The sequence below is a fragment of the Harpia harpyja genome, chromosome 17 (genome assembly GCF_026419915.1).
Source record: "Harpia harpyja isolate bHarHar1 chromosome 17, bHarHar1 primary haplotype, whole genome shotgun sequence".
Taxonomy (NCBI): domain Eukaryota; kingdom Metazoa; phylum Chordata; class Aves; order Accipitriformes; family Accipitridae; genus Harpia; species Harpia harpyja.
In genome coordinates this window covers 2,160,794-2,185,552 of record NC_068956.1, presented here as the reverse complement: position 1 = coordinate 2,185,552, position 24,759 = coordinate 2,160,794, and the positions used below count along the sequence as shown (strand labels likewise).

Sequence of the window (24,759 nt, the reverse complement as noted above, 5' to 3'; positions counted from 1 at the left end):
ATACCTCTATGAACACACAGAAAAAGTAACCCTACTCACAAACCCCAACCACATTTACTGGAGGACATTCACACAGATGCTTTGCTCTACCTTAAGTGAACAGAAATTATCAGGAAAAACAGAAACAGAAAGCCAACACCAGACAGAAAATGTCTTTCAAGACACTACTATAAACAGAAGAAAAATAATTTGATAGGAAAAATGCTAATTTCTCACTAGCCTATTTGGACAGACAATCAAAAAGCAAACACAGATGTACTTGGCATCCTGAACAGAAATAAATCCAGGAAGCCTAGTAGCTCACAATTTCGTATCTCAAAAAAAAATGTGACCAGACCTTACTATTTTTTTATTTTAAATTACCTCTTTATGGTTTGTGAAGGTAAAAAAAAGCTTTGAGCCACATTTGTACACAATCAGAGCTAAGAAAACCAGGGCTGAGATTTTTTTCATAAATCTGCAGGCTTCCTCCTACTCAATTAGTTTCTGTTTCCAACCAGTATGAAATATGCTTTCATTCTTGTTGAAAATATGACAAACTACCCTTTAAACTGAAAAAGGCAGAGTATTAAGTATATTGCTAGAGAAATGAACAGCAGTAAGAATATCTGTCAAGCAGAAAATACAGAATAATATTACAAAAATCAAAAAGGGATAGGAGGAATAAGTCTATACAATCATCAAAATTATTTTGGTGACTGAAAGGAATGTTTTACATATATAAATTAAAATACAAATCAATGTTAAGGATTTGTTCCTGCACTATACTTCCATTAGATTTCCACTTCATGCGTGACATTCACGTTTACTGATGATGTCACTAACTTACCAGTGAAACCATATTTTAAAATGTTTGCTCAATACAACAGAAATACAGAGTTAATTATTTTAATATACATGGAAATTTCCCAACATAAAGCTTATTGCACAAGCTAATTTTATTTTTCATGGAAAATACTGAAAAATTATTATCCAGTTTCTCCAGTACACTGCTGCAACTAATAGGATACAAACCAATGAACACTAGTAAACAAAGATAAGTCACAAGTTTCAGACATTAAGAAAATAACCACCATGCCACTTTCATTGAAAATGCAAGAGACTAACCCACAGTATGTTTTCACTATTTCATACTTGTATTTAGGAGATTCATTTGTGTACATTAATTTTATGTAATTAGAATGGATGCCATAATACAAATTTCTTCCCCATTTTGGCTTCAATTCAGTATTGTGCTTCAAGAACATGATTACATCTATCCCAATTTTTTACAGCTAAGGCAAGTAACAGTTCTGTTGAATTTGCCCAAAATTTCATGATATGGTTAAAACCTTTCACTCAAGTAGCAAACAACTGTTGACTTACGTTGAAATTTCACTGAGTGCTCTAGACAACACCTCAGGGGGTCTTGTTTAAGTAGTATTATTATTTCAGTGATAGTGCCAATCCAGTAAACAAGTGGAGCACATCATCTATATGGACTGTATACCAGGCCACATATTTTTTCCAGAATCTGGCTGGACAGCATGCTCCCTCAATCAGCGTTCGTTTTGTATTAAAAAAAAAAAATCCTACACAAAACACTATTTTAGCATTTTATTTAAAAATAAACAAACCAAAACACTAAAATAGTGTTTTATTTAAAACAAAACAAACCGAACAGTTCTAAACTGGCATCTTCAAGATCTTTGGCACCGCACTGACAAAAAACTAGAGCACCAAGCTTTTAAGGTACTGTTATTTATTCCTTCTAAAACAATGTGGGAACGACCCAGCTGAGGTGAGCTTCACCGCTGGCCACGCAGACCTGACCATATAACAATAAATGTTTGAGGCAACAGCCCTTTTTTGGTGAACTATCAGAAATAGTCCCCTAGGATCTAAAAGCTGATGTGGTACCTACTTTTTGTTCATGTTTTGCAACAGTTCCTTTAAATATGGGCAAATCACTTTGTTTTTAAATGAAAGCTTACATATTACTGGTAAAGAATAAGAAGATGTAAAAGTTTCTCATCTACAGTTTATAAATATACCATGTCTTTATCATAAAGCATGCAAGTCAATGACACAGTTGCACAGGTGTAGCTCCAGAGCCTGCAGTGGACATGAAGAATAAGACTTATTTCCCTAACACGTGCGAGAAACACCCTAGCCATTTACTTATATATATTTACCAAAGGAGTAAGCCATACAAACAGCAGCACACACTCTCTTGCCTAGATCATATAGATAGACTTTTCTGCTGCTAGCACATATTTGTCAGATTAGCAGTACATCTTTTATTACTTTGTAGCTGACATTTGGACTCCTCTCCTGCACTGGCCTGAGTAACCTTACGCTTCCTTTCTCCCTTCTCCTTCTTGGGAGAGTAGGCAGGACCGGCTGATAAAAGGCCTTTTATCTGTATGAAACTGAACAAGTCGACTACTGTGCATTTAGGGTCTTATACTGAATAATCATTTACGGTAGATTTGACTTAAACATTCTCTCTCTGTTTTGGGGGGGTTTTATAGCTGTCAACACATTCTGGTTTGTACAGGTCTGAAAGCATAACTTCCAAGGTTGAAAAGAGGAAGAAGGGAGTGTAGTTTTTAAAAATAGTTAAGAACACGTCTACTGTGCCCTTTAAAGTAATCATCGGTCTAAGACAAACAGCTTTAGTAGCCAAGAAGGTCTGCCCAGTTTACGTTACATTCATCTAATAAACTGTTAAGTGTCAAGCGTAAAATCTGGATCACTGGGGTCAGGGACTGCTCTAGAACGGAAAGGATGACATGCCGCTCCTGTAAAAGTATGTTCAGGCATTTTTACAGCATACATACAAAGTTATGTATTTTAATTGTTGTACAGTGGGTTAAATGAGCTTTTCTTTTTTTAAACAATGGAGACTTTACCCTCAGTAAAATTAAGGTAACATGATCTAAGAAATACAAAAAGTAATAATAACTTCTCAGAAACTTCACTACCTAAAATACATGGAGTCACATATAGTCCAAAAAACACTCTAGTGACGGTGCAGAAGATGCAATCAAACATTTCCTTGAAGTCTCACAGAAGAAAAAAATAACTCTTATGAATTACCTTTGTCTGCCTAACATTTGAAAACCAGATGAACTAGTTGAATTGCAGAAAACTTTATCAGCTGAATTAACTAGCTGAACTTCAGGATAAAACAAAGAATGAGACTCTACATACCTTTATTTCTGTATGGGTCATTTTTTTAAACAAACATTTTCTTTTTAATTACACTCTCCAGAGTACCATTCTCAGGCAGTTCAGTGATTGCTGTTTTTCCCTAAATTATGGCCTTTTGATTGTAACAGAGAACATGCCCATTAGGTAAAGAAACAGTGTTATGTTGGAATACAAAGGATTTCTTTTAAAATTGAAGGTTCCAGAGCAAATGCAGGGCTAACTGAGAAAGTGCGTAAATGCAAATAGAAGACAAAAAAAAGTTGAGACAAATGGCTTTTGACCTGTTTATGGTGTGCTAGAAAATATACGGAAGGGATGATAGGTGATGCCCATCCACCAAATATTTGCCTTCTTACCTAGAAAAGCTTTGGGGATTTAAAAAAAAAAACAAAACAAAAAACAAACAACCAACAACAAAGAAACCACAACACACACCCACAACACTCATAGGCATATTGACAGCTTGTGGATCTCTGCACAGAAATCTCCAGCAGTGGTTTGCAAAACCAGGATGCATTTCCCACTCCTGAGGAAATGATACCAGCCCAAAAGCCGAGAACAAGGGCAGGAACAGAACAAAGCGCGGAAAGGAAGGCACAGCCATTACCGGGGGACTGTGAAAAAGGAGGGGGGGTAAATGGCCAAAGAGGTGGCTTGGGTAGGGCCTGGGCTATCAAACAGCCGTGAGAAGGAGGACATGTTTTTCACGAGGGCGGTCAAACGCTGGAACAGCCCCCACAGAGGTTTGGGAATCTCCATGCTCCAAGATTTTCCAAACTTAAAAAGGATGAGGGCCTCACCAACCTCACTGAACTTTAAAGTCAGCCCAGCTTTGACCAGGAGGTTGGACCAGACGACCTCCAGGAATATCTTCCACCCAAAATTATCCTGATTCTAAAATTAAGAGTAGAAATAGAGCTCCATTACTCAGCAAGGGTCCCATGAAAGGAAGAAGCAGTCATGACTGTGACTGAAAGAGGGACAAAGTAAGGCGACGATACCACCTTCATTCCTGACCTATGAGCTGCCTATCCCACCACCACTGCCTGCTCTCCATTCCAATTTTTCTCAAGAGTGTTCTCACTACATACCTGACCCAGACACTTTGTTCCAATCCATTTTCAGGTCCACCTCCCCTTGCCTTTCAGCCATCTCCTCTCCTACTGCACCCCAGAAACATGGCAGGGATAATCCTGCTACCCATCCCCTTGGATGTAAGAACCAGTTTTTGATCAAGGGAAGGAAGGGCATGTGAACTAGGAAGAAACAAATAGTCATTAAAACACTTTTTTTTTTCTTTTTTCTTTTTTTTTTTAAAAAAAAAAAACAAAACAAAATATGAACAGGACGTGGGCTCTTTTACTGTAAACTGTGTGCCTCACCTTAGTGGTAATTTTTCACATTTGAAAATACAGCGTAAGTGTATCCCACTCCTTTCTCCCAAGTCATTCCTAAGGTTTAAAAGAAATAGGTACAAAGTATTTGTATTAGGGGGGTGACAAAGCCAGACTTCAATAACTCTGAGATGAATAGTGACGCATGTGAGGCATATTGGTATGGATAGCTATGAAATAAAAAACAGCCTTCCTCTTCTATACCCAGGACAAGATACATGAAAAGACACACATGAAAAAGCAATCCAAACAGAGGTGGAAAAGACTAGGTAGCGTATTGCTGGTATGGACTTATGACTCACTACTGGTATTGCTACTACCTTGGAGGCCCAAAGTTTCCACTTTGTTTATTTTTAAAGCATTGAGTTGTGACTAGCCTGCCCTCTTAAATAACAGGAAAGAAAAAAGCAGATATTGGGAAGTATGACTGTCTGGATTGAATGTGTTAGAAAAAAGAAATTGCACTTCTTGTGTAATCTGAAAAAAGCTGAAATGCTGATGCCGTTAGGAGAAAAAAACAAAACAAAACAAAACACACACAACCTACAGTAGAGAAAACAGTGATGTACACAGAAGCAGCTCACAGATAACTCCACAGACTGAAAGACACACTGCCTGGTTCACCAAAACCAAAATACCAAGTAAAAATGAACAGCTTGTAAGAATAAAGTTTTTCATCTGAAAGTAGAGCACTTACATGTATCAAAATTCCAGGCAGTGGATGCTTATGAGCACAGTAATTGGAAAGAAAAATAACAGCTAAAAGCAGGCTAAGAGAAATTTGCTTGCATCAGTTCAGCAAAAAACATAGCTTCTTTATGAAGGGCTTTCTTTGTAGAAACAGCGTAATTCTAAGCTTAGCAACCCCTTTATAAGGAACTAGATGTTTTCACTGAAAATAGAAGCTGACAGTCCACCTCTGTTCTTAGAGAAATATTATTTTAACCTAAAGAATTCCATAAAACCTGTAGCAGATAGCTTTGCATTTTTAAAAGGCTGTCATTTAAAATTCTTTTCAAATGGACAAATATTTCAATATAAGGCATTTTAATTTTTCATCTAACAGAACAGACAGTGAGGCAAGACCTAAATCAGATACCTGAGTTTTTTCCCCACTTTAAGTGCTGACATGCATTTCTTGGAAAAGAAAAAGTACACAAACAACAATGTGAAATCTACATAAAAAGAGAAGGTCACCGATAATATTGTTTGGAATGTCACACACAGACCCATAGTCTTTGTTCCACGCAAAGTATATTATATTAAGTGTTAAACGGACATTTAATATAGAGAATTCTAAAGAGCTTCTTGTTTTGCGGTAAAAAGGGAAATGTGCACTAAGAGGTTGAACTGTGACAAGTGCAGAATAGTATCAATAATCCCATTACAACACCTGATTTGTCAAACTTGTCTGTACAAGTTATTCTAAAATTCACAATAGTGTTCTTAACCATTTATGAAATGGAGCAGATCACGTCTTTGTAGCATTCACGGCCACTGATTCGCCATGCTTTGTTGGAAAGAATGCTTGAATGGCTACTAAGTCTTACACTTCATTTTCTTCAACCTCTTATTGATATCCTGGTGTTTTGAATGGTGTTCGACTGTAGGAGACTACAATACAAAGGTAGTATCAAGCAGGTGTTTTCTTTCTGGAACCAGTAAGTTCTGTTGATGTATTATGTAGCATAGTGGCTTTACAGACCAAATCAGGTCATCAATATGCATGACCTCCACATCAGGCAGTGACCAGGAAGCGGAATGGATCCTCTCCTGAAAAATGGAAAATCTGTCGAGCTGAGATTTAAGACAAACCAACAGAACAGTCCAGGCTCCAGGTGTATCTGAAGTCATGTGCGTACACACATTCCACACCAAATATGAGATTTTTCAGGAAAATGGCAAGGAATACTCATTAATAAATACATATTTCTCACAATCCAGGTTGAAAAACAGGTTTTCCTCTTAGTTTTGTACCTTAACTGAATGAATCCAAAACTGTTTTAGAGATCACCACAGATTATCCAGAAGAAATATCATGAACTAAATGATGGCATAGAATAAAGAAAACTTATTTTGCCAAGGAGATACTTTAAAGAAACTTTTTCCCTGGTAGAAAATTTTCTTCCAGAAAAATGTTTTGGGAGCTATTGCTAATTGCAGGACACCTCTAGAAAGTAAAACATGAGAAGGTTCTTAAATTATAAGGTTAATTTTTAAACAGAAAATGAAAGCATACAGCAAGACAACTATTTAGACTTTCATTTAGCCAAAGATTACTAAGTTCTTGGACTGGAAGGTAGGGATGCCTTATAGATCACTGATTTTAACCTGATTAAGTTGTGTAAGCAGAGGAAGTCTCAAAAAGATATGCAACAATTCCCTCTAGCTCTTCAAAAGAAATTAATTATTCCAAAATAAGAAAAATGAGCAAAACTAACAACGAGCAAAAATTTAGACAGACTGGGACAAATAAATGTGTCGGGTAACTAAGCAAAAGTCACAATTCGTGTAGAAGGCTTTAAGAAAAAAAATATACACAACGTGGAAAAAGAGGAGATAGAGGCTACTGAGAAATTCAAACTGAGGAAGAGGAAATTCTGTTGGCTGATGGAATGATGTACTATAAATACAGGCCCACTATCAGGAACAAAGATTAAATTTATAAATGGTCTTTGAAAAAGCAAACACAATCAATATTCTGTATTTGGAAAGCAGCAGTTTGCTTGTGTTTCTAACACAAACAAGCATGTTAGTACCATGGAGAATGTGCAACGTTAATGAGGAGAAAAGACTTTCTAATCAACACACCCATAAAGCTCACATCTTAAAAGAGAAAACTTTTGACCCACTAATGTTCATTTTTATAAATGCTGGAATATCAGAAGACAAGGTAAACGTACATGGAGATGCTCTTCCTCATATAAGAAAACACTATTTAATAAACATTTGGACCAACTGCATTCTGCTTTTTGCAAAAATAAAACAGGTAATATTTTCACCAGAACCACTCTTCAACATTTCCCACCATTTTTCCCACTTGATTCATATGTCAGTGTCATAGCTAATGGAGTCATAGGTCAGTATGTGAAGACTGCCAATCTATTATGCATTAATGAGGTAGACACAACACATTTTCATGAAGCATTTGTCTTAGTACCTAATGAAATTTTAATTTAAAAACATTAGATACCAGTAACTAAGACTTCAAAACACAACTGTCAAAAGAATCATTGATCTAAGCCATGTTCAGTTGAGTTTTCCAAGCACCTGCACAAGGCCCTCTTAGTATTCTGTGCTTTCATCAACTAAAGACAACAAAAATCAGCAAAGGAATAACTAACCAAGAGAAGAAAAACAATTTGAGTTGCTCAGTAAACTAGGGAAGTTCAAACAAAATGCGTTCTTCAGGCTTGCATCAAGCATGCACGTAGTAAAGTGCTTCAGGAGTAAGAGATGCCCACAGGCAGGACCACTGGAGCTGGAGAATGAGAACTCTCACAGGTTGTCCTGTGCTTCAAGTGCCAGAGGTGACATGGATGTCAACCAAAGACAACAACTCCCAGAAAGCATCAGCTACTTGTGAAGGCTCTACATCCTCCCTAGTTTCTAGGGTTAATAAAAGAGCATACTTTTTTCCACCTTTTTTTTTTCCCCCCTCCCAGAAACCTGCTCAGTTTTTTATATTTTTACTCACAAAGTAGGAAGAAATCTACAGAAAGAAGCACACAGTATGTTTACAAGTAAACCTGCCTGACATGGTTTTCTATGACAGATGGGATCAACCAGAGCAAGATTCCAAAGTGGGAGGAACAGAGGAGTCTCACAGCCCCCAAGTATACACGAGGGAATATCACTCAGTGCAGGAACAGGCCTGAATGGCTCCAGCATTTTTGCATTTGGATCTGGAGGTTTCTTGGATACAGCTTCTCCCCCCCCCCCCCCCAAGTAGCTGTTCCAACAAGGCTTAAGGGAATAACATCCAAAATAAAGTCATACGCAAAGCTTCAGTGGGTCTGCTGGCTTTTCCTATAAAAATTCCTACAATGAAAAAGGCAGAAAATTAAATTCAGACCTTGGATTTTAAGATTTCAGCAGCTTTTATCTTCTGTACAGGTAAGAAATGAACTCTCCTATGTCAAAGAGGTGCCATATTCACACAGCCGCTGCAGGAAACAACTGAAGCTGGATAAAGGCCATGCAGAAAGACTCCCTCCAGGCTCTAATGGTGAGACCACAGCTCTGGCTTGGGAGGAGAACACTTCCCAGCGCTGGCAGACAAAAATGTGGTTTTCATATTCGGTTAAAAAAACACTGAAAGATTATTAAAATGCTATGCAATACTACTGATAAAATAGAATTAAGCTACCTCAAACCTACTGACATACTTTGCAGTAATGCAAGTGGACCATCTCAAGCCTCCAGGATCACTTCATGCAGCCAGTGTGAGCCAGGCTGCATGTGGCTTTCTAAAGAGATGTAAAACAGGACAGTAAAGATACTGAAAAGCTCAAAAGAAGGATTATATGGAGAAAATTCAAAAATTTAAAAGGCTTTTTCTAAGAATTTTTTTGTCTGTCTTTTAGAATACACAACAATGATAAAGCTAACACCTGCAGACATGCAGTGAGCTCATTTATGGAAGATTTCACTCTGAATTTTTCCTAGGTTTCCTTCAGAAAGTTTGAAAAGACAATAAATACATAGACGGATTTTAAAGGAATTTTCTGTCTTCCAAATTAACTTCTCTCAAGTACATCCAGATATAGCAACCATTCATCTCACTGCCCAGTACGGAAATTTCTACATAGTCTACTCATTTACTACAAGCGGAAGTTTCTCTCCAGAGAAACTGCAGAACGATAGCCAAGTTCCTTCAAAAGATAAGCCTGAGAAAAAAAATAGTTTCCGTATGTGTGCTAATTACCAGCTGAACCCTTCCTCACATGATCTGGAGTACAGAAGTCAAAGCTTTTAATTCCCTAAAAGATAAATTATGACTAAGTCTTAATAATACATCTTCCCCATCCCCCCCAAAGCTAATTTCACAGGTATTTTTTAAATTACTGCTTGATTACAAAAGTCATCAATTTCAGCCATAAAGCAAAACCAAGACAAATGACTAAAATATTATGGAAATACTTGAGAGAGATTTACTGCAGCAGTAAATCTAATATCATCCTCAAAGGAAGAAACAAATAATTTCACTGGTGAACAAAATAGGCTACTGACCAGTCAACCTACGGCTGCTTCTTGTTTGTCCCCAAGTCAGGGACCCACCCTTAAAGTCTACAATCTCTTCCTGCTCTCCGTAAGGCCACAGTAACCTTCTGTATCCTTTGGGCTGAAAAAAACCCCAAACACTCTGTCCAGACTAGAGGGAATGAACTAATAGAAAGCTGCTTGTCCGATTTTCAAGGCAGGTACCTCAAGTTTATTTTACTGATGCCCCAGGGGTTAGCTAGCTGCTGAGTCAGAGGGAAGACTTCATTTCGCCCTGGAATTTTTTTATTCCAAACCTGTCATAAGGTTGTGTTTGTCAAGCTGCGGTTGTTTTGCCATGTGGGATTTCTGAATCAATTCAGGTGACTTGCGTTCAATGCTGAAATGGTTGCCTTTACAGAGCTCTCTAGCACTTCCCCCAAGCCTCACAGATGTTGCTCTTCCTGTATAGTGTCTGCCATCCTCCTGCTCTTACAGTTAATACTGCAGCATTGCAATAAAACAATGTATTTTCAAGAGAGAAGTACTTTACCTAGCACCTTACTTTTCTTTCTCGAAAGATTCTACTTTTACTGCAAGTTGAGCAATTTGATTTTCAAGAAAGTTGCCCACAATCTACTAAAGCACACCTTACCTCTTTCTGATATGCCAGCACTGGTACTTTACAAATACTTGTACAGGAGTCCTCCTCTATAAACCTCAAAGCATTTTACATGGCAAAGGAAGAAAAATTATTGGAATTCTATTGCTGAAGCAAAAGCTGCATTAATTGCCAAAAGCATCTGTTAAAAAAAAAAAAATTTTTTTTTTCAGAAGACCAGTGATCTACTTCCCACTGTATCAAAAAGACCAGTATTATGTTGGCTAAAATTCACTCAATTTCTCTAATTCCTTATTAGGGAAATACTATCACCTTTCCAGTCTTCACAGTACAAGGATAAATCAGTTAACATTTGCAAAGCGTTGGACTACATGGTAAAGAACAGCAAAGAAAAAAATATTAGCCATAGCACAAGTTAGTAAGACATGGTGGGAAATCTCCGATTTTAACCCTTAGAATTTTAATCCACTGAAAATTTGTTTAAAAGGCCACTACATCTTAAGTGAAGCAGCCTAACGTCCTTGTCAGAAGATGGTAAAAGAAACTGTCAGCTTCTATCTTCTGATTTTAAACAATGGAAAACCAATACAGTAAGGAAAAAAACCAAGCAACTATTTGGGCACAGCAGCCCATAAATATTATTTACATATATAAAATAAATTATACATTATATTTATACATATAAGCACACATATAATAAATAATGTATATACACGCACATGTTATATATACACAAGAATTGCTATTGGAATATTGCACATTTTCATCACTTTTCTAGAAAACAGGTATTCACATATTCTGATATCTTTAAAGAAGTGTTTTTTCAAGTCTGGTGAGACACTCACAGGGTGAGGAGAAGCTGGTAAAGGCAATCACACTATCTGCTTACATCTACCTTTCCTCTTGCCTTTACTGCTCCTCTCTCCCCTCCACCTCCCCTCACTCCATCTGCTGCTCTAACAGGCTGCTTTCTCCTTTGGCATTCATTTCATCTTATTTTAAGGCTCCTCTCCTGATTATTGTCATTGATATAAACACCACCAAAGGACGCACTTGCACTTCACTCATAGCTGCCAATAGGAATGTGTGAATAAACACTACGCTACCTTTTATTTCTCCATATTTTAAAATGTTTTAGATGTATCAAGTTTCTCATTGCAACAGACACAGCAATCAACACCAAGTAACCTGTCCGCGCTCTCCAGATCACAGATAAGATAGCTATTTTTACTGAGCATGCACATCTCTTCAATGTTAATTTGACCTCCAGAAGAAACAGACGGGAAAAAAAAAATCGTAACAATTACTGCCTTTTTAAAAAATCTGAACAGAAACTTCTGCTTGCACCTCTGTTCAAATTTAAAGCTCTTGTACAGCTCACAGAATGGACTTCCCTACCTTTTTTCTACATTATCAATGCCTTCAGTTGAGGTACTACAGTTAGCAACTAATTAACATGCACTGAAATGAGTAGCACGTTTCACAGCTCCATCTCTTCGAGGTTACTTGCAGACCCAAAGAGATACACCACGTTGATTGCCTACAGTCGCATTTTACTCTGAAACAACGACAGCTAAATATTGGGCAAAAACAAAGCATGACAAAACATGACAAGGAAGGTCATCTGTGTGTTCCCAGCACGAGAGACAGACTGTGAAAGACTGCTGTTGAGTTAAAAGTGTTAAACAATAATAAAAAGTACAGCAGAGATGTAATTACTATCTCAAAAAAAAAAAAACCAACACCCACACCATTTTACCTATTTAACATGCTAGGTAAAACAGTTTTTTACTAGGTAGCCGCAAAAGCACACATTCACCAAGTTCTACTTTCATGTAACAAAAGAGTATTCTTAGCCACTGATTTCAGCTAGCTTATTAATCAAGGAGAATAGCTAATAATACAAAATTGCAATTTAAATGCTATTACTAGGAATACTGTTAATGGGAAATGAGAGCCTTTCTACACTCTCAATTCTGAATATTAAGGTAAGCCTTTAAGCGTATATTAGATAATGCAGTACTGAAAATACAAATGAAATAGCTTAGTGCATATTCACAACAGCTCTAAAAGGACTGCAGAACTACAGTACTAGGGCTGATACATCAAGTACTTCTCCCATTTATACTACGGCGCAGCCTAGAAAAGCCAGTAAAGAAACCACTGGAGGCAGACAACACGCAGAAAAACAGGTTGAAAAAACTTTTATGGCAACAGGTACAATACAGTGAAAAGAGTCAGTAAAAAAAAAAACCTCCCTTGATAAAATAAGACATAAGGCAATTTACATACAGATCCTGTAATTCACCACATACATTCAAGCTACTTACCATGTAATTAGGGATAAATTATAAACACTGAACCATGGTGTTTCACTAGCATTTGTACAGGTTCTCCTCCTCCAAACAAAAGCACTCTGTGTATAGAAACTTGGCACCCAAGTGCACTGCATCAGCATACAAGTTTTTTGAAACTGACAAAGCATTCAGTTCTAGGGAACTTCTTTTCACTGTCCATCCTTCCACTCTTTTTTTTTTTTAGCTTGCCATAAAAGTCATAAATTAGAACATTCTGAGTTCCCTAAGGTGACAAAAGGCATTTGGACAGAGTCTGTGAAAAGATTTAGAAATCTTGCTTCAGAAACTAACTACTGAGAATTTCCAGTTCCCTTTATAACTAGTTTAAAAGGAATATCTCACTGTTGATGAATACGACTTCATATTTATTTTGATTACAATTTCTCTCACCAAAAGACTTTATGTGAAATTTTATTACCATCTCAAAACCAGAAATCCTTTTACAGGCCCAAGAAGAAACATCCCACATTGTTCTTGAACTGTACACTTATCAGCAAACCAAGGAAGCAATCCCACAAGACTTCATTCATATAAGCAGCCATTCAATGAATCTCAAATGATGCAGCTGTATTGCTGGAAAGTTGGGGTTTTTTAAATGCAAGTATCTGAAAGCCTCAGTTGTTAAGACTGAGCCTTCCGAATCTGAGAATGTAATTATTTTTCCGACTTATCAAGACTATTCCCTAAATGCAGTGACTGCTGTAAGTGCCTCTGCATATAAAAAACAATCCCAGGGTAGAACAGATAAATGTACTAAGAACTGATCTTAAATTCTCTATGTCATTACAAAAATCAGTAAAGAATACATACTTTTAATCAAAGGTTCATGAGGCATACATCGATTCTGTCACTGAAAAATTACTGTATTTAATCAAATTAACTGCAACTGACAATGTAATCAATGCATGCTAATGTAAATTCACGTACAATGAAAGAATTGGAGCGCCAATAACTGCATACCCTTATAGCACTATTTTGAGCATTTCGATTAAATTCAGGACAAATTTCATTTGACTTACAAAGCTTTTTCAGCTGAGTTTTGGGCTGAGACCACATGCAGAAAATATAGGACTAGAAAATGCGTACATCGCAGATACAGAAATCCTCTTTCATAAACTGACAGTAATGTCTGGCCCACAGAAAACGTTTGTTCTCTATATACTTGTGGGTGATGCAGCACTGATGACTAAAAGGATGCTTAACACAACAGCCTACAAACTACATTTGGAAACACCCTAGCGACAGCTTGTGTTTTCACATTTCGCTTCTGTCACTGCCCCAACATCAACAACTGTAACATCAGGCACATCTCCAGTTGTATTTATTGAATATTGAGCTCCACAAGCTTCCTCACTTATATTTTGTTCTACCTTTAATCTATTTTAAAATAAATTAACGCATTTTTCATCTGTTGTACTTGGACTTAGGCTCCAAGAGCCTTTACTGTAAATAAAGCAGGCAGCTGCCCCTTACTAGATACTTTTTAATTTTGGAACAAGGGAGAAAAATCAATCCTCCCTCCTTTCTCACAAACAAATCAAAATTCACTCCACTCCCTATCACAAGCATGAGGGCAAATCTGGCTTCTTTTATTTCAGATGAATGGGAAGGTGCTCTTACTAAAGAATGTGAATGTAAATTTATTTTGGACTGAGTACACCAGAACACACTTCCTCTCTCTCTAATTGACCTGATTTTACTTTTTACTCAGGTTTCACACTAACTTCTGAGAAAACCTCAAAGAGTTGACTGACTTTATAACAATTTGAAAAAAAAGTTAAAAATGTCTTCTGTAGCCAAGAACTTCCTCAAGTCAAAATGTCCATGAAAACACAGAATGGGTCTAAGTCCTGCATAGGCCAAACTGTCTGATTCAGAACTTTAACAGGTACTTTCATAGTAAGCAACTTACAGAAAGGATAACCAAAAAAACATACACTGTGGAAAATCTGCTAACGAATAAATCACCTCAAGAACAATGCCATGGACATCAAAATTATTCCAGAACCTACCTGTGCATATTCTTTCTCAATTGCAGCTCTTTTCTGACTGAATGCTCTGAAAGAGGAAAAAAAATAAATCCATTAATACATACAGCAAAACACTATAAATTCAATAATTTACTTAAAAGGATTTTCTGCTAGAGAGTCTTTATAGTTAAATGAGCAATAAAAAAGCAAAATTGTTTGACAACTGTATATCAGTAGCCTAGCAACTAGTGCATGTGGACTTCACATATGTGATGTTCAAATTTCCAAGTTTTATTGGACAAATTCAGTTCCCAGGACTACCAGTGTAAATACCGTTTATTTCATTAAAGGCTCATCAGCTTTCCACTGCTATAGCCTAGGGAAGAATTTGGTAGCACAGAACAGAATTTGGCTTTATGCGTCTAGATGGACTTACTTACTATTTCTTTTTTTGTTTTAGAAAAAGTAAAGTAACAGCAACTGAACATACTAGATTCATAGCTGTAGTCACAAGACTAACAGCCTTTCTCTAAACCCATGCTGTCCCACAGCAATATACCGATTTACCCATTAATGTAGCTATATCGCATTAGACCCACTTAACTCGGTGCCAATCATAGCATGTCATTCCACATTAACATCAGTGCTGTACTCTCATGTAGGGGCTCAAGATGTACCATCTCAATGTATTTTAAAATAGAGGGTTTCAACACTATTACTGTTATAACAGGAAGAATGTTCAAATACCTAGATGTGTCAAGGCTCTTTTTTCAATAGCTTAAGCTATTCCCTCTTTAGCACTTGAACAGCAAAAGCAGAGTCATTTTCTTCAAGCTATACTACAAACTACTAGAGCTTAAGGCTACCCCATCAGCAAAAGAAAATCTAATTCTATTTAAATCAGTTACACAATAATTATGGTGACACATTAATAAAAAATCCTTAGGAACATCCTATAATAAGGTTAACTCAATAAACACAAACAAAAGGAGCTCTGAACAGGCTCTTTCTACTCCTGTCTACTCCATTTCACCCATGAAGAGCATCCACACGCTGATAAGGCTCAGCCTCCTCAACGGGATCTAAAACAAAAGTCTAAAGGCATCGTGATTGCTTAAAATTCTTTCCAGAGTAATGATAGCCCTGAAGATCTGGCCATATTCCAACTGAAATAATTGCATCCCATCTTCCTAAATCCCCCTCATGTAGCTCAGGTGGGTACAAAGGGCTGTATGACTGTGCCACACGAAACACCTCTGTATGAACAGGTAAAATTGTCCGAGATGCCTGTAAATGAATCTACTTTGTAAACCAGTCAAGATATTTCATCTAATATTACAAAACAATTTCTTTTAGGCTCTCCTGTTCCAAAGTCCAATATCCCAGTCAGTGTAGCAAACATCTAAAAACCACATATACTATCCTTCTAAAAGATCTTACTTTTCTTTTAAAAGTATAAATAACTGCAGAAGTAACTACTAGGAATAACTGAAGTGTGTTACCAATATTGAAAAGGTGAAAGAAAACAAGCAGCTGCCTTTGAAACGTAAATCTGGGAAGACTTTAGGCAAAGGCAGTTATTTCCCAATTCTCAGCTAATCTTATTTGAAAACATACAATCAGAGATAAATGTTAAGGATACTCAGTTTACACAAAACCTGGATATGGAGCTGTGTATTTCACCGTGAGGTTTTCCCCCCCCCATACAAAACAAATTCCACTTAAACTAATTGCATAACAATTGTGACAAGCTGGAAGCCTGAGATATGCCCTAAAAACCTTCTACATTAAAAGGTTTACACTAGAGAAAAAAACCAAACACATTCAACTGGCCCTAGTGTAGAATTACAAAATACCATGCAAATCAAATTTACTCGCAAAACCAACAGAAATCTTGGACTTGGAATGACTGCAAGCTCCAGCACGAAGAAAATGCATTGTACAGTAGCACCTCCATGAATTAGAAACATTTTAGAGTAGTTTTAGATTTTGTTCTGTATTTTAAATGGGGTCTTACAAAAAAGTTGGCAGGACAGCACATAATTCAATTTATACAATACTTAAATTTGTGTTTGATCTGTGTTTTGGTGAATGAAGTAAATGGTAAGTACTGAAAGACGGCAGGATCAGCCGCCTGTATTCCTTGAAGCTGGTGTTCTCTGCTGCTTTGTGACTGCATTTCCCTCAATTTGTCAAACACAAAGCTGTTTTTAACCTCAGGACAGTTTATACAGGAATCCCTTTATGACAACCATAAATATATTACAAAACATAACGAAATAGGAGACTGAAGTAGACAAATTTCCCAGGAGAAAATGATTTGGAGCAGGGGAGAAAAAAAAAAGTCTGACTAATAAATGCATCATAGTTTCTTAACTTGGGAAACCTGAAAACTTTCATGTGTGTATTTTGATTTATGTGGAAAGCTGGGATATTATTAACCTTATTGTCATTCAAGATGGAATTTCAAGTTCATTCATATACGGAAACATTTGGTTCCATAAGCTAATAAAACGTTCTCGAAGTTTTTAAAAAAATGAATTAGCAGGTCTGCAAGAAGGCAGGAACATTATTTAGGGTTTCTTTAAACTAGGAAGTATTAATATCTTCTATTACATCTTTTTCTCAAATTAACCATGAAGTGCAAGAAACACCAGAACTGCATGCCTCAAAAAGTATCCTAGCTTTTGTTTCTGGACAGTAATCCTAAATATCATCTCTATCCTGCAAACGTTGATTCATACGATATGCTTACTCCCTTTGCCCCACTAAAAATTATTCAAAAGCATTTAAAATCAACAGTTTAAAAAGAGGATGAGAAAGAATAAATACAAAGAAATTCAACACTATTTGGTGTATACAGTCAATCTGCAACCATCTTCCATTGTAAGTATGATACTTGCCACAATCCTCACATTGCAGGAAAATCCTGACTTAAGTCTCCAAAAAAAGAAAACCAATTAAAAAAACATAAAATTACGCTCACAATCAGAACAAGCCACCGCCATTTATAAAAAATGCTATTTTATTACACGTCAGGAGTGTGACCAGGCGCCTGTCTTTAGAAGAGCCTGCTGCTAGGGAAGACTGCTGCAAGCCCGAAGGAAAAGTCACACTCAGAAAAGTTACTTCAGTGGTTTCAACATACATCATTTAACATCGAGAGGCAATGCCAGCCACTCAGCATTTCCTCACACGCCGCTTCCAAGGCTTACAGCTCCATATGACTAGAATGAACCTAATCCTGGAGGGATTATGAAGGAATGTTCTTTCAAAGCACAACAGCTAGAGAAGCTCTGCAGAGAAGGTTTGTCTTCCTTTGAAATGTCAGCAATTGGCCAAGTCTGGTCAAAAACAGAGCAGTGGGGTTAGAGAACAGTCGCTCCTATTGTCATTAGGACAATAAGGACTAAATGTGGGGTTGGAAAGCACTTCTCTTTCAGACTAAGGAGACTAGTAAGAATATCTGAAGAAGAGGAAGGTGGAGATTTTTCTGCTGCGTAGCAGGACTTTGCCCACCTACATCTTCTCCTTACATTCCTCATCGGGCTTCTGACCTGGGATAACACATGCCAAGGTACACCACAAGGCTGAGCTAGTCACTTTGGTTCCTGAGGAAGAAAATTCTTTGGTCTTAATTCATAGGACTTTATGTGATGAAAAATATCTGGATGAAACATAATAATCTGTGGTATTAAAGAAATTAGATTATGCAATCTAACTTCCCTTGGGCTCTGTGAAACAGCGGAACTGTAAGGGAGCAGAAAGAAAACTGTACTTACTGTCATCCCCGCTTTGCCAATACTACTTTTACTAGTGCTAAACCCTCACTGTCACTGCAAATTCCCAAACACAAATTCCAGCAACTGCCAGGTATTTAAATTACTCATATCAATTTAAGGTAACAGATGCTATGAAATATTCAGGTATATTTTTAAATTTTCATTGTAAATAAGCGTAACAATGTGAAGTAAGGAGTCAGGTCAGTGGAGAATGATACTTCAAGAACTCTTCCTATAGAGAAACAGGAGAAACAGACAGGCTCTACTGGGTACGTGGGCGTCCACTTGGGTTGGAAACTTCTAAAGCTCCAACGTTCATGAAAAACCAGTATGTTAACATTAAAATATACATTAGTGTTACATAAAACAATGTTATATTTGCCAAGATTATCCAGTCATACAAATCTAAGGATGAAAGTCACAGCTTGCACAGTAAAAACAGTTAAACACAGCGACACCCTGAAAATCAGAAAGCGAATTACTCTCTGTATTAAAAAACTGTACAGTTAAATTTAACTGTATCTAGAGAGCTATGCAAAAATGTAAACAGACACTTCATGTACAGCTCTCTTGAATAAAAGAAGGGGCTAAATTTGCATAGGTGAATGTATTTCCATTTAAAGGCTGAGAAATTCAGCAATGAGACAAGCAAGGGGCTGACTCACATTTGGAATGAGTCCCTGTACAGGATCACGATAATGGTCAAAAACCAGATGTATTAACTGGCAAATTGGTATAACTCACCTAGCACTAGCAGTTTACGTTAATACAATTTTTTGGCTATGGAGATTCAGAGAAGTTGTTCAGAAATTTTAATTTAAAAAATGCCAAACCTTACAATTTGTACAACTATGCAAAGCACCAGAAAACGTACAAATTGGTATCACATCTGAAACATCCAAAAGTGTTTGACTAAAGAAATGCACCTGTTTTAACTGACCTTGACCTAAGAGAGTCCCCAACTGCTACACTAACAAAAGCAAGAAGCAGCAAATGAGAAAATAACGCGCTCAGCTGTACGGAGACTGGATTTCCCAGATCAGCAGAACACAGAGCAACAGAATCGACATTTTCAGTGCCATCTATCTGAAAGATAATGGGGGGGGCGGGAATTACACATGCACACACTGCATGGTGATGGTAACTCTCCAAAACCTTGTTTTAAACCTTTCAATACAGACTACTGTATCCCTAACAGAATCAAACCAACAAAGTCAGTATAATTTTCTCTTTGCTTTACCAACTGTGGATGTCCCCAAGTCAACAAAAAGTGAAACCCACATTAAGCAATGCAGATGCAGATCAATAAAGTAGATCTGTAAAACCCCAATACAATGAGAAAAGGAATGGAAAAAAAAAAGGGGGGAGGAATAAAAGATTTTCCATTGTTTTGATTTTATGGGGTAGTTAAGGCAATTTCAAAATTCAGTTTAAAAATGAATTCATCCCATCAAAAATTCCTGAAGTAAATCTACTTAGGAATGGTAGAGCACATTGCAACTGATTTTAAACTGACTCAGCCCACCAACACTCAAGGAGGTGAATCAGTGAATTATGAAACACCCAAAAATTTCCAGCTTCCCAAAAAGTACATCAGGAATTATTCATGACATCTAGAACACATGCCAGTGGAAAATCATGACTTTGCAACTTCTGCTTAAAATGTATACTGGTAGCACAAACATTCAGTGTGCAACAGTGCAGTGTCCAAAGTAATACTATACTGGTTTTCTTTTTTAAGATGAAAGTATATGCTCACTCCAAAACTTTCCGTTGAGACAGCTCTCATTTAAAAAAAAAAAAAAAAAAAGAAAAGAAAAAAAGAGGGGGGGCAACCCCAGAAAACTTAAAAGCCAGTATTATGTATCAAGGTAGAATTACACAGCTGGCTTTGTTCATTCTTTTTGTCCCATTCAGAGACAAAAATCACTACTGAACGATCTCAAACCACCTGTCTAACAGCAAATACATGCATGAACACAGTCTTAGCCCCCCCCGAAAATCCCAATCTACCTTTGAAACAAAAACAAACAAAAACCTGCGTGCAGCAAGTTAAAATACAGCGTTAAATATCAATTCCCTACCTGCTTTAACTGACAAACAGGTCTAGAGTGCCTTTTACAGTGACAAGATGTATTTACTCTAAGCAAGGGAAATAGATCCTAATACATGAGCAACAGTGGAAAAACCCCAATGGTGAACTACACACACTTGAAATATTTATGTACAAGATGGAACTGAAATTTCCAGCCAGCCACCCCAGCCTGGCCTGTTGCTCAAGACTGGCATGTCCCAGGGGCAGGACTTGGCATTTGCCTTTGGTGACCTTCACGAGGTTCCTGCCAGCCCACGTCACCCATCTGTCAAGGTCACTCTGAATGCAGCCCTGCCTCCAGCCTAACTATCAACCATTCTCCCCCAATTTGAAACCCTTCATCAACTTGCTGAGAGCATGCTCCATCCCATCATCCAGGCTGTGATTAAAGTCATTAAATAGTGTTGATCCAGTATTGACCTCTGAGGGATACCCAGCTGCCAACTGGACTTTGCACTGCTCTCCACCACTTTGAGAAGTCCAACCAATTTTCCACCCACTTATCAGTCCATATGTCCCCGATGTGGCTATAAAGGTACTACAGGAGACTGTGTCAAAGGCCTCACTAAGTCAACACATACAACACACACTGCTGTCACCTTGCCCACATTGCTGGCCTTCCCAGAAGGCAATCAGGCACAATTTGCCCTTGGTAAGTCCACACTGGCTGCTCCCAATCGCCTTCTTGTCCCTTCAAGAAATGGATTCTTGGAAAAGAAGCCTTGGAAATGGCTCCTAGGAGGTTTTGCTCTATAATCCTCCCAGGAACTAAGGTAAAGCTGACCAGCCTGCTATTCCCCAGATCCTCCTTCCAGCCATTTTTGAAAATGGCTATGGCATTTGCCTTCTTCAGGTCATCAGGAACCTCTCCTGATTGCCATGACCTTTCAAAGATTGCAGAGTGAACTATCTTACCACACCTCTGTAGTCCCAATAAGCTCACAGCTCTGCAACTGCACACGCATTTTTAATTCCTCCTGTTTGTTTCCCAGCTGCACAGGCTCATGTACAGGCACCGGTGACAGATCCCCAGTCATACTGGGGTGAACCTCTTCCAGGACACTGTACCCCAGACACTTCTTCATTAGAACCAATGCCTTTGCTTCAGGTTATGGTAACTCTCCCTTAGCAGACTTGGTTTACAGCCTTCCTCACTAGCTAGCTGTTGGTGAAGGTGCTTGTGCCCCACCTTGTCGGATGGATCCCATCCCTCCTCAGCAGTCCTTGTTTCAACAAGAGTCTCAGGTTTATAAGATCCAAAGCCCTGCCTGCAACATCAGCTGCACTGCCAGGTGCTGACCTGCTGGATGTGACCACTCCTGCCCAAGCCCTTCACCTTCACAGGAAGGACTAAGAACACCCCCAAGGTCCCCCTGCCCTTCACACTTGTCCCAAGAGTTCTGACATCACTCTTTACACATTCAAGGTCACCTCTGGCAGCATCCTAGGTGCCCACATGTGGTAACAGTCCCCACGTTGGATGAGCCTTTGTAGTTGTTCTGCAGTATCCTGGATCTAACTCCCCAGCAAACAACAAACCTCCCAAGATACCAAGTCAGCTCAGCACATGGATGCTTCTGTTTCCTGTAGGAGGGAGTCTCCAGAGACCATCACCTGCCTCTGATGGTACGCAGTCTGTTCACTTCCTTCCACAGCTCCTTTACTTGGTGGCACGTCAGTGCTTTATCAGAGCATGTCTCCCACAGGGGAGGCCACTGTTGACCCCAGCCCCGGGGAGAGGCACCACACACACCTTGCAGCCCACGAGCTGGACAGCAGCATCCTCTGTCTGGGTTGAGACCTCTGTTGTGCCGCGGGTAGTTGCTCCCATTGACGTTCCCAACGCCATCATTGCTCAATTTCAAGCAATTCCACATGTGGAGCAGTCTTTGGCCCACCTTGTGTTCCTGCTGTGCCATCTGCTACCTGTCAGCTGTACTCCAGGCTAGCAGCTATACAGCCTCTCTCTAAACATCTGTTGAAGAGTCACTTGACACTGCCTGGTCAGTCTGTTGAAGACAAAAGGTTTAAGTAGTCCCCTGTCAGGAAACAGCCAAGAGAAGCTGTCTGCTAGAGCCAGCAGCAGCAAGCCAACAGCAGTGGCCAGAAGGTGATTGCTGAAGAAGGAGCCTGAAACATGCTGCACCAACTGCTATGTCAAGTAACGAACTCTGCTGCACTGTCTTGCCAAGGCTAAGGGAAAGCTCACTGGAAGCACATGCATGTGTAAGCAAAACGCACAGCATACCAGAAGAAACATCTTAACACTTCAAAGGTGCAACAGCTAATGTTTAATAGACTGTAGTTACATTTGATATGGTCATAGTTGAATTAAAATATTCTTTGTAATTCCAGCTGCCAGTACAAAATCAAACGGGGAGCAATCCTGAAATACTTGGGGGGAGGGAGGGGGCCAAAACATTTTCCCCTCTTGTAGGAAAACAGGATTTCTTTAGGAATGCTGATGTTCTTGTTTGGAGGTTTAATTCACTGCTTTTATCCGGATGCCTCATCCCACTTTCTCCAGTAACATGAAAAATGCACCATAATGAATCAATATCCTAAAACTGAACAAGGGCTTTTACCTGGTTTTTAATTTAAGGACAGGCATGTCACTAACAAAGGCACAACTGAATTCAAAAGTACTTCAGCTAATATAAATCATCACCATAGCTCAGTTTAGACCAGCGGTTGGCAATAAATGCTGAGATAACATAGCACACTAGCAGCTGCATGCCTAATTAAGTACTTCAGGAACACCTGTATATGCAAGCACAGACTGCATTAAAATTCCCTTTCCATGTCCAGCAGAGACAAAGACGACATACCTGGAGCAATAATTAATCTACAGAAATTATTCATGACAAGACTCTCAAACGCTGCATGTAATAGGCTCCTCTTCATGTCCTTCTGTTTATACTAAACAGAATTACCACTACCAAAGCATTTTAAGAGACATGCATAAAATTCTGAGTGTCTGAAGGATAAATTATTTTACAGAAAAGCACTGATTTCTAAAGTTATCTATATAAAGACTTCAGAAGCCATAGCAGCAGCCAGAGCACAACAACCCAGGTTATTAAAATTAGAAACACACTTCTAGTAAGAAGGGGTCTCCTGTTAGCTCCTTTCCACCAGGTAAGGGCACATGTGGCTCTTCAAAGAAAAGAGCAAGGAATGCGCCACTTCAAAGAGGCAATTTAAAACACTACATACAAGGGAGGCAGAACAATCAGAAGCAATTTTCATCACAAAGTACCCACGGCTTCAAATTCAGAGACTTCTGTAGGTTGGGGAGTTCACACAATTACACAAAGGACTGGCTTTCCCTTTTCCAAGCAAAACTCCTCTGAACACAGAAAATGCTATTGTCTTAAGGCAATGGAATAGCCTTGCCTGGAATACAGTAACAGAACCATTTCACTGCCTATAGCATCTAAAAAAAAATCACTGTCAGCTTTGTGATTCAACACAAGTATCTGACAGACAACTGCAAAGCTCTCTAAGCTTCTTCAGGCTTATATAAAGTTTAAACATGGCATTAGCAGGGAAAAAGTATCAGAAGATAACGACCTTTCTTTCCTTTACCACCTAGCTAAAGGTAAGCTGAAGCAGGTTCATGGCTGTTGCACTTTCAAAGTTACATCTACTGCAAAATAGAAAACCAAAACAAGTACAGTGGGAGTGGGTTAAGTGGCCTTACAGAGTGAATTCTGGACTGAAATTATATCAGCATTAATTTTTGGATAATGCTTTGTGCTACCAGTCAAAATGATAGTGCAGTCCTCTTTTTTTCTCTTCAGCAGTGTATTTCCCAGCCCCTTGAGCCAGCCCTAAGTCATCAGTCTACCTGCTTTTCAAATAAAGAATTGTAACTTGAAAATCCATACAGCACTGGTTGGTTTTTGTGATTTTTCTTCAGTTTTAGGGTGCTCCTTTTATTTATAACTTGTATGAAAATCACAGAAGACTGATCCAGTGATGAACATCAAAAAGAGAAATGTATTCAACACACCTACATACAAAAGTTTGAGAAAGTAGCATTAGTGACCATGTACAGTTTATTTTAATGTTTTCTAGCCATAGCATGTTTCCTGGCACAAATTCTACTTGCCCACCATGCCTACGTTGATCATTGAACA

At 38.3% G+C, this 24,759-nt stretch overlaps 1 protein-coding gene across 3 annotated transcripts in view; it reads right to left on the bottom strand.

The window, feature by feature from the left end:
• FCHSD2 (FCH and double SH3 domains 2) overlaps positions 1-24,759 on the bottom strand; it is a 163,648-nt gene that overhangs the window by 114,188 nt on the left and 24,701 nt on the right. For all 3 annotated transcript variants that reach the window (XM_052812828.1, XM_052812830.1, XM_052812829.1), the window contains exon 3: positions 14,783-14,828. In XM_052812828.1, the coding sequence (XP_052668788.1) occupies positions 14,783-14,828 (46 nt within the window). The remainder of the gene's footprint in view (positions 1-14,782; positions 14,829-24,759) is intronic.